Source organism: Felis catus, chromosome E2, assembly GCF_018350175.1.
Source record: "Felis catus isolate Fca126 chromosome E2, F.catus_Fca126_mat1.0, whole genome shotgun sequence".
NCBI classification, from domain to species: Eukaryota; Metazoa; Chordata; class Mammalia; order Carnivora; family Felidae; genus Felis; species Felis catus.
Window position 1 is genome coordinate 33,535,241 of NC_058382.1, and position 10,892 is coordinate 33,546,132.

General features: G+C 62.0%; 1 protein-coding gene across 3 annotated transcripts in view; it reads left to right on the forward strand.

Moving 5' to 3' along the window:
- Positions 1-10,892, forward strand: part of GNAO1 (G protein subunit alpha o1) — a 170,599-nt gene that overhangs the window by 146,742 nt on the left and 12,965 nt on the right. For 2 of the 3 annotated variants that reach the window (XM_011290156.4, XM_011290155.4), the window contains exons 5-6: positions 3,494-3,622; positions 4,835-4,964. In XM_011290156.4, the coding sequence (XP_011288458.1) occupies positions 3,494-3,622; positions 4,835-4,964 (259 nt within the window). Of the gene's footprint in view, positions 1-3,493; positions 3,623-4,834; positions 4,965-8,961; positions 9,116-10,892 lie in introns of all 3 variants that reach the window. The other variant, XM_011290154.4, reaches the window with a different exon arrangement.

The following is a 10,892-nucleotide window of genomic DNA, read 5'->3' on the forward strand; positions in this document are numbered from 1 at the left end:
CAGGCAAGGGCAGGGGCCCACAGCAGTCAGGTTCAGAAGGGCTTAAACACTTCCTGGTCCAGGGTGTGGCTTTGCTGTTGTGGTTTTAGCAGCCAGATCTCCTCTTCTGACTGAATCCTGGGTGCGACATATGAAAACAGTTAACAGTGGGTTTGTTGTGACACAGAGAGAGGGAGCCCCACTGGGCCATCTCAGGGCACAATTCCAGGGGGATGGTGTGAGTGGCTCCCCAAGGCCCAGAGCCTGTCACTAGGTCCCCAGCCCGGTCACCTCACTGGCAGGTGAGGATACCAGGGCTGGTGCGGCCAGGCTCCTGTGCAGGCTCTCACTGTCTCCCTGCACCCAGGCCTCTGTGAACAGAGCAGACTCTCCCTTCGCCCCTCTGACCGATCCTGAGACAGGCCCCAGAAGCCCAGAAATCTGAGCACCCGTCCAAGCAGGGGCTGTACAAGCCAGTTCCATGGTTTGGTTAGGACTGTTTTTTCTCCTGCCTCTCTCAGGAGCCCACCCCTCAGGCTGTGCTCCCACACCCTTGCTAGGACTGCTCGGGCTCTTGACTGCCTCCTGGAGCCCACTCCTCACGGTGCCCCCAGGGAGGGGGTGGTGCCTCAGGCTTCCTTGCCTGCCACCCTTTCTCGGTCACCTCCCCGCCCTCCGCCTGTGCCCTCACTGGAGTCCTTGAACCTCTTCCAGTCTATGCAGAGTGCCTGGGTGATCTCCAGCCTCGTCGCCCTGAATTCCTCACACACCCGGACAGATCTCATTTATGTCACCAGCCCAGCCCTCCCTCCCGAGTTCAGCCTACTCGGTGTCCATTTGGACACCTCAGCACATCTCAAATTCGTACGTGCCCCCTGACTCCTGGCTCCCAACCACCCCAGACCTGCTCTGCCTCTGTTCTTCCTCCCACCGAGTGCAGCTTTGTCACACCACGAGGAGGCGGCTTTTATGGGCTCTGCGTCCCACACCCCACCCTCCCCCAGGCCCCTGCATAGCTGCCACTGTGGTGTGACCTGCCACGGCCTCTCTCCCCTGCACGGCTTCAACAACCTCCCGACAGGTGTCCCTACTCCTCCCTCCCGATCTGCTGTCCTTACGGCACCAGAGCCATTATTCCAACACTCTTCATCAGAACCTCCCAGAGGCTTCCTGTCCTACTCAGAGTGAAAGCCGAGGTGCCTAGAGTCACTTCACGGGCCTACCAGCCGTGCCCCACCCTTGCCTCCGTCACCCCACTCCAGTCCCACAGCCCTTCTCCTGCCACACGTGCCTCCGACCTCCCCACCCCTGTCCCGTGTCTGCGTCCCAGGCTCCTCCTCCACCGCAGGACGGCCTCTGCACGAGCCGGCTCCCTCAGTCTCCACTCCAGTGTCATCCTGCCTTCCCCAGCCACCCTCTGTCCGATAGCAGCCCTCCACAGACCTCCTCCTTACCAGCCGCCTGAGTCTTTCCTCCTGATATGCTCTGTACCTTACTTAGCTGTTAATTATCTCACATGCGCACGCACACACACACACGTAGGCTCCGGGAAGGCAGGACTGTGTTGGTCTTGCTTGTGGTCTCCTCCCAGCACCCGGGACGATGGGTAGGTGGAATATACAGCAGGCCTCTCCCTCGGCCATCTCCCTGGGCGAGGCTCGGCCAGCACAGAGACGGAGGGCCAGATTTTCTGTCTAAAGGAGGTTTCCCGGCTGGGACGGGGGTGCCAAGACTAGAGGCTTGCAGCCCTGGTGTCCAGCTGGAGACAACAGAACGAGGGTCATTTCAAAACCAACGTGGCTCCTGAGCAGAGGCCAGGGGAGTGGGGGGAGGGCCATGCCCAGAGGGGTTAGGAGGATTGGGAAGGGCTGGGACGAGCTCCTCCAGGCTGAGCCCGGAGCCCAGACGCCCCCACGGGCCCGGCGAGGATACGATGAGGCAGCCAGAGCCTCCAGGTCTGCTCTGCGGCCGCTGCTCCCCTCGGTCCACAGAGGAGAGGAGGCCTGGAGGCCTGTTTAAGAGCACAGTATCTGGAGTCAGGCACACCCGGGCTCAAAGCCTAGCAGTGTCTCCTTTTTGCAGCGTGACTTTGAGCTTATGCCTCCTCTGCCTAGGAACCCAGCATTCAGTTTTATTTCCTTAGGGAAAATCCTCACAAGGATTTGAGGCAGGCCTGGACTATTGGTTTACCAGTAGAAACCCTCATTGGTGAAGCCGCCCCACCCTTCAGCCCCATGAACGTCCTCAAGCCAAGGAGCTGGCCCCCACATGTCCCGGGGCTGGTGCTAATGAAGCACAGCCCCTTCCACTGGCAACCCGGGACCCCACGTCGTCCTGTGGCTTGGACCCTCGGGGCTCCTCCCCTGTGGGCTGTGTGTGCTTCTCCCCCAGCACAAGGGGTGGATGGCCCAGCCAGCCTTGTGGGTCACTGAATGGCCTTCAGGCCTGGCTCACCTCCCTCATTCCTGGTTTTCCAGCTCCCACCCCAACTTTGGGTTCAGGCCTGACCCATACAGACCCCCAAAGCCCTTCTGGGTGCTCGGCCTGGGCGGGTAAAATGCAAAGGCCTGGTCTGTCTCCAGAGCGAGTGGTGATAGAAAAGAGAGCCCCAATGCCAAAGACGCGGTCCGCAAGGCCCAGCCCCTGCCCAGCTGTGTGACCTCTGAGCCTCCCTTCCAAGGGCACCAATGGGAAGGTGCGGCAGATGCCCCAGTAGACTCTGAGCAAGGGTGGAAAGGTGGGCGGATGCCCAGAGGGCCTTCTGGAAGCACTCTAGAGTACTGTGAAGAGGTGGACCCGGCGCTAGATGTCTGCCTTCGAGCCCGGGCGCACGGCTGGGCAAGGTACTTGGCTTTTGTTGACCGTTGGTTTTCTAATTGATGAAATGGTACATTGAACTCAGGAAAACTAAGGATGAAACCCGATCACAATGTAAAGAGTTGAACGTAACTATTGGCCACTATTATTTGAAGAGGAAGACATGACAAAACAGCGCTACAAACGGTCTCATGTAAGAGTTTGAGCTTCTCTAGGGGCGCCTGGGTGGCTTGGTCGGTTAAGCGTCCGACTTCGGCTCAGGTCATGATCTCGCGGTCCGTGAGTTCGAGCCCCGCGTCGGGCTCTGTGCTGACAGCTCAGAGCCTGGAGCCTGTTTCAGATTCTGTGTCTCCCTCTCTCTCTGCCCCTCCCCTGTTCATGCTCTGTCTCTCTCTGTCTCAAAAATAAATAAACATTAAAAAAAAAATTAAAAAAAAAAAAGAAAAAGTTTGAGCTTCTCTAAATGCATCTGGAACTACACACACAGCCCTTGACTCAGTGAGAGGCTCTTTGAGAATGTGAGGCCAGGACTTAAGTAAGCTTCCCCTCCTCCGTGGGCACCTCCCACTCTCTCCCCCCAACACAGGCCCCTGGATGGGGGGGGGGGGGCACCATCCCTTCCATGGTTGGCCCCCAGGGGGCGCTGGCCAGGGCCGGGCTGGCTTGTTCCAGGGCCCCTGTGTGTTGCCATCCCCAGCTACCTGGACAGCCTGGATCGGATCGGGGCCGCTGACTACCAGCCCACCGAGCAGGATATCCTCCGAACCAGGGTCAAAACCACTGGCATCGTGGAAACCCACTTCACATTCAAGAACCTCCACTTCAGGTGAGGCCCGGGGAGCCTCCCGAACCCTGGTGAGGACACCGGGACAGATGGGAGCCACCAGCCTCTCTGCCTTGTCTTGTCTGGAACACCCAGTGTTCGCCCCGCCTTGGGGGGCTTTGCAGTGGGGACAGACAGTAGATATGAGAAGGGACCTGTCTGTGTGTCTGTTTTCTACCAAGTTCGGGGCCTAGGATGAAGAGGGAAGAGGCAGCGTTCTAGAGTGAGTCTCCAAGGAACAGAGGATTTGAGTAGACAAAGGGCGGTAGTCTTGTGCCTGGGTGACTTCTGAGGAGGGGGTAGCCCCTCAAAGACCTACCCGTGAGGAGGGGGAGGGAATGACGGGTAAGTGTAAGAAAATCTGTGAGACCCGATGACCCAGATTACCTCAGAGCTAGAAGGCGCTCATAGATCAGCTGACCCACCGTCTCCGAGTACATGTGGGGAAACCGAGGCCTGAGAGCAAGGCTGTCCCCAAGCACAAAACACAACTCAAGTCCAGAAGCCCAGAGCACCTCAGAACAGAGGCCTGAGGCATGCGGCTGGACTTCTTGGGCCCTCCCGGAGAGTCGTGTCCCCACCTGGGGTCACCTCCACGCACTGAGGCGTGGAAGTCCCTGTCTTGCCCCCACCTACCTTCCAGATGTGGTTTCTGGGTGTCGGTGGAGCAGAGGGAGAAGCCAGGAGGGGGAGCGGCAGGCAGCCATCTGCCAGGGAGGGGTGGCACAGAGCAGAGATGAGGCTGTGTCCGTGGACACATCCGGGTCAGACCCGGGCCCTACCGTGCCAGCTCTCGCCGGGGCCGTGGGCACTTAACCCCTTGTGGCCTTCCTTTCCCTCCACAAAACAGGTGACAGTCCCCACCTGCCCGACTCCCCCCAGGCTGGTTTGGAGTGTGCCCAGACCACAGACGTGAGCAGACACACTCGGAAGGCCAGGAACAGGATGTGCATGTTGCCCTGAGAGGAGGGCCCCGCAGAGACCTTTACTGGGGTGGCTGAGGCGTAGCCCTCAGTACGGTTCTCGAGGTGCGAGGGCAGGCGCTCGAGTCCCAGCATGTGAGCACAGCCCAGGCACGGGACCGACGGCCACGGTCTGCCTGTCAGCACCTGAAGTGGGGTTTCTCGGCAGGCTCGGGGCTTGACCAGGCCTCCCCACACCTGCCTGGGCCCCACCGCCCACCACTCCCAGACAGCTTCCCTGTCTCCCCACCAGGCTGTTCGACGTCGGGGGCCAGCGATCTGAACGCAAGAAGTGGATCCACTGCTTCGAGGACGTCACAGCCATTATCTTCTGTGTCGCGCTCAGCGGCTATGACCAGGTGCTCCATGAAGACGAGACCACGGTGAGTGGCCCCGGGCCCGCCCGGCCTGTGGAGGCACCGAGGGGCCCAGTCGCACTCTGCTGCGGGGTGAGCCCCAGGGGCACTGGGGCAGGGCCAGCCGCTCCCTCTCCCGACTGTGCGGCCAGGCAGACGCCCCGTGACGCCAGCGCAGGAGGGGCGGCCGCAGCCCGCCCCAGCTCAGGGGCCGCGTGCAGACTGATGACCAACATTTCTGCAGCCTCTGGGACTCAGGCACTTAGTGCCTCTTCAGTGAACACGGCAGAGTCACAGAGGCCGTCAGGTCAGAACAAAATTAAGCAAATCCTAAAAGAAATCAAGGTTGCAGTCGAGCAAGAGCGTACGTAAGACAGAAATAGCTGCTCTTTGCCCCGACAGCCTGCCCCACGCGCTGGCCGGGCCGCTGCCAAGAGAGGTGCGGGGCTGGCAGGGGGAGGGCAGGGCATGCGGCACTGTGGTCAGCGCCCCTCCGCTGGAGGACGCCAGCCCCGGTCCCCGCCTGTGTCACCCGTGCGTCACCCTCAGTCTGGGGCCTCGGAGGACACCAGGCTGGCTTCAAAGGGAGGCCCTCACCTGGAGACGGAGACGGGTGCTGCCTGATCTGGGCCTGCTCCTGGTTCGCTGCCCAATTCAGGCTGCACCCCCGCCCCCCGCCCCACCTCGGTTACTATTATCTGTCAAAGTGGGTTAACGACAGTACCTACGTTGGGGGCCGTTGGCGAGAGAATGAGAGCGCGCATGAAATACTTGGAACCGTTTCTGGCACAGCAGCACTGAGCTTGGTGGTTGTATTGTCCCTGGGACTGTCCACCAAGCAGTGGGCCCGTCTGCAGAGCCCGCAAGGGAAGCCGGGTGTTGTCGTGATGCACCTGCGGGGCCCCCGGACACCAGCCCGCAGCACCTCGCGGGGGTCACGGGGTCCTGGCTGTGGGGTCACTCCCTCGGCATGAGCCAGCTCCTGCTGCGGGCGGCGCACACAGACCCGGAGCCCCGAGCCTCTCAAAGTCGGCACTGAGAGTTTGAGGCCGTTTGTCATCATGGTAGGGCCTTGAGCGAGTTTGTCTCCTCTCTGGGTCTGTTTCCTCCTCAGTCCTGGCCTGCTGGCCCCACACAGCGCGGCGACGCAGATCCGGTGGGCTGTGGGCAGTGGGGAGGGACGGGCACAGCAGTGAGGCTTTCGGCAGACTGGGGCTGGAGCCGTCGGCAGGGCGGGTGGGTGATCCGCGTGCCTGTGTGTCCACCTCGTCCTTCCTTGCTCAGGGACAGCTGCGCCCCTGAGTTGGGTTACGGCAAAGCCCCCGAAGCCCTGGCTCGTCCAGGGGCAAGGCTCCTGGGGCCTCGGCTGTGAGCTTTTTCTGGTAACGCTGTTGTTCTCAGGGGCTTCGGCGGGCTGTGGCCCCTCAGATCACTGGAGCTGGGGGTGGGGTGGACGCACACCCTGGGCTGTGCTTGGACCCGGACTCGCTGGCCACCCCACAGCCTGGGGTCGGTTCGTGGCCGGCCCCACAGTGAGTCCCTACGCAGGGGACGGTCCCAGCACATCTCTTGCTGTTCCGCCGGCCAACTCTGTGCTTTTGGAACTGCCAGGCCACCCACGTGGTCGGGGCTCCACTCGCCTTGTCCTTCCTCCCTCCAATACCCGGGAGTAAGAAGCAGGGCTGCACAGTGAACCTGATGCTAACCAGCCACGGGTTTCAAAGAAAGCAGAGAGCTGGGGGCGGGGGGGGGGGGGGGGTGCGGTGCACAGGGACCCCTCTCTCCTGCGGCTGCCCTCTCAGGGCTGCCCGCAGCTTACACCCGAGTCCTGGGCTCGACAGCCGCAGGGCCAGACTCTCATTTGCCTCTGGAGCGTCAGGCAGAAGCAAAGGGTCCGACAGCTACAGGGCCCCAAGCTCCTTGGCCCCCGGGCTGGCAGTGAACGAGGGGCCGGGCAGCCGTGGGCACTGTGCTCGGTACCCTCCCCGTCTGCCCACCTGGTCCGGCCCTGCTACGAGTGGAGCGCACCCCCTGGGGAGCTCTCCCCATAGGCGCCTGCGCCTTCCTTCGCTTCTTGCCTTTACTGTCCCTCTCCCACCCTCCCTCCTCTCTCCTCCTGCCCCATTTCCCCTGCCCTTCTTCATAAGCGCCGAGGCCCAGGACCGTGGGGAAACCAAGGCCAGGAACGGGCCTTCGCTGGGGCCCTTTCCTCCCCAAAGCAGGCTGCCTCTACCTCCTGGGCAGAGCAGCAGCCCCTGCAGGAACGGGCTTCTCAACATGACAACAGCTCACCAGGCGGCTCGTTGCCGCGGGGGCAGCAAGAACGATACCTACCGTTGCTCTAGAGCTAAGCAAACGTCTGTGCGTCCGGGACTCGTCTGTGCGTCTGGGACTCGGCAGCATCGGGCAGCAGAGGAGCCAGACGGGCGTGGCCCGGGGCCTGGCCCCGCCTCTGCCACTGGGCGAGCGTGGGCCGCCTCTCCACTTCCTCCTTCGTAAAGTGGCCGTGGTGGCAGAGCGGCCTGGCGGGCAGCCGTGACACCCGCCACACGCGGAGCCAGAAAGACACCCGCACTCAGGACTCTGCGCACAGTAGATGACCGTTGTCGGGACTCTGGCCAAGCGTGTGGCCGAAGGACAAGCTGGAGGACACGGACGCTCGGCCCCCGGGAGGCAAAAGCTAGGCCCTGCTGGCCAGTCCTTGGTCCTCAGACTTCGTCTGGGGTCAGCCTGCGCGTCCCTGCCCACCATCCCCCCCCCCCCCGGCCTGGGGCAGAAGTTGGGACTGTCAGGACAGGTGTCTGGAGGCGGCCCCTAGAGGCTGGCCAGGAGCCGGGGACTGGAGGCTGCCCACCTGCCAGCGGGCCTCCCTGTCCACTACACCCCAGCACCCCGAGGGTTATATCCTGGCCTTCTACCTCAGGCCCGTGGCTCCAGCGGCCTTGGGCCTCAGCCTGCCGCCATTTCTTCACTGTCACCACCGTCACCACTGCCTGCAGGGCCTTAACTTGCCAAACCAAGGCCAAAACCATGAGCAGATTCTGAGAGACCCTCCAAGCTGGGCAGGTATGAAGCGCCTCCCTCCAAGCGAAATCATCAGCTAAGAGTTGAAAGCACCAGGTTGTCAGGGCGCCGCTGGGTGACTTTGCTGTGAATGCCCTCCCTGCCCACCCTCGCCTTCCATCTCCAGTCCCCGGGCACTGTGGCGGGCACCGTGGCCTAGGCCGGCCTGCGTAGGGGCCTCTGGATGGGCTGGCCTTGACCTCCTGGCCCCGGGACTGGTTGAACCAATATTTCCATTTTTCTCTCTTTCTCTCCTGTGTTCCGCTGGGTTTTTATCTTCCTTTCTGTTTTAATCTGTTTTGCTGGGTTTCTTCTTGGGGTTCTTCTGGCCGCTCTACTGAGAAACCAGCCCCAACAACAAGCTCCCCCAGAGCCGCCCCTGGCCCAGCCACGGCCCAGCCAACCAACCCGATCCCCCAACCGCACCAAGGCCACAGCAAGATCACCCCCTAGACGCTGTCCCCCTGGTGGCTGCTTCCAACTCTGGATTAATTCGAGGATCTCTCGGTCCTCGGTTAATGTTTCCCAACGGAATGCGTGCACCCTCCCACCCCCGCGGGTGAAACCGAATGGGATCCCAGTAGAGAAGTCTGCATGGCCCCTGGTTCCGTGTAGACGTGTTGGATGGCAGTGCTGTCCCTGCGTGCATGGTGCATGTCCTGTCCGCAAGCCGGAGCCCCTGCGGGGCCTTCTCTGCCCCCTCCAGGGCAGACCTCCTCCGGGGGTGGGGGGGCAGCATTCTCCATCCTGCCCGCCCTGCTCTGCCCCAGCCTGTCTGCGTGTGGAATGAAGTAGGGACCGTGTCCCGTTTGTCCTGTGGGTCCCCCTGTCTCTGTCCCTCGGTGGTACGTTCAGCCACGCTGGTGGGCCTTTCCTTTGCTTGTTCCGCTGTGTCGGTGGCCGCGGTGAGTCAGGGCCCCGGGCACCGCCAGCCCTCACTTGCCTCTCCGCTCTGTTGCAGAACCGCATGCACGAGTCCCTGAAGCTTTTCGACAGCATCTGTAACAACAAATGGTTCACAGACACGTCCATCATCTTGTTTCTTAACAAGAAGGACATATTTGAAGAGAAGATCAAGAAGTCCCCGCTAACCATCTGCTTCCCTGAATACACAGGTAGAGCCCCCCTGCCCCTCAGGGACAGCAGGGACAACACAGCGGGCTTCTGGCCACGCTAATGCCGGAGGGGGCGGCGCCTCCCGCCCCCGCCGAGTCCAGTCCACCTCTCCCGTGCTCTGAGGATGCCCCAGACCCTGGGAGGAAGAACCTAGCCCAAAACAGAAGACGGGCCTCCAGGCCCCCGGAATGTGCCGTAGTGAGGCGGGCCGGGCAGCCCCCCGGGGCCTCCTGGTCGGAGGAAGCAGGGCTACAGTCCTGGCTCTGCTGCCTCTTGGAGCCGCAGCTTCGTCACCTGTAAACACAGGTTATCAGTGAGGCGACAACAGCAGGATGATGAGGGGGTTGAAAGCCGGGCTTCCAGTCAGGCAGCCCGAGGCTCACGCCCGGCTCCAACACTCATAGCAGGTTAGGTAACTTCTGGGAGCTCACACGCCTGTGAGACGGGGATAATCGCTGTGATTATGCAGCCCTCCCTCAGGACTTGCCGTGCGGACAAAGTGAGCTAATGAGCATGGGGAGCTCAGCATGGCAGCTGGCACATAGTAAGTGCTCACTAAACATTCGCTATTACTGTCACAGTCGTGATGATAGCTAACGAGCGCCATAAGAGCACCTCCCACAGGGGCAGTTAGAAGACGGGAATGATCCGTTGGCTATGACGGAGGTCTGCAAGCAGCAGAGACCCTGGCCTCCTGGCAGAGGGGCTGAGGACGTCAGAGCCACCTCTGCTAATGTTGCCGTGGTTCACCTAACTGGGATGTACGAGCAGCCAGGGAAAGCAGCCTGACCAGGGCCCCAGCAGAGGCGGCTAGAACGGCCCAAGTGCCCACTGGCTCTTCCAGATGGCCAGGGCCTGAGCAGACGGGTGAGTGGGTGGAGAAGTGGGCATTCCCAGCCTGACCGCCCCCGGGCCTGGAAAGCACAGGGCGAGGGCAGAGTCCCAACAAGGCAGGCCTGTCAGGCGAGCCCCCAGGCTAAGCCCCCACCTCCCTGAGAGTAGATGTGGGGGTCATGACGGAGCCAGGCTAGCAGCACCGTCCCCCCCTTCCTCGAGGCCAGGCCCCCAGTGGCATGCACCCAAAGATGGACAAGGCCCTCATGCCCACCAGTCAGGCTTCTCTTAGCCCTGAGTTGGTCTGTGGATCCTGCCCTAGGTGACCTGGGCTGTGGCCTGTGGTATAGCGAAGCAGGCAGGATGGGTCCGTCCCCAAGGCTGGTTGGGGGCTGAGGACGTCTGAGTGCCTATGTGTCAGTCCCAAGGACGCTCTCCCTCACCTCCAGCCCAGATCACAAAAGGAGCTGTGCTCTGGTAGACCCTCAAGGCCAGGCCTGTGTGCTCATGTGCCTGAGGGGCTGGGACCCCCTTCCAGGTCTGCCACTCCCAGGCTTCCCGTCCATACAGCAGCCACCCTAGCCTAGCACTGTGGCTCCAAGATCCAGCCCCACTGCCCGGCTGCCCTTAGTCGGCCGTGGCAGCCCTACTCTGCCTGGGCCCAGACTCCTGCAGCCTGTGGGGGCCTCTGCAAAGCGGGGAGTCCTGTTCCGCTTCTCCCCAGGAAGGTGGCAGAGCCAGGCACTTGTGAATCCCAGGTGGTGACTGTGACAAAGGGGAGGGGTGAGAAGAAGGAGGGAGGAGGCCCAGGTGGCTCACCTCCGGCAGTGGCCAAAGGAGGTGACATGGGGAGGACCTGTCTGCAGGCTGTGCATCAGCCAGGGGCCCACCTTCTCTGAGCAGGACCCACGGTAAGAAAGAACATTTGCATCAGGAGTCAGT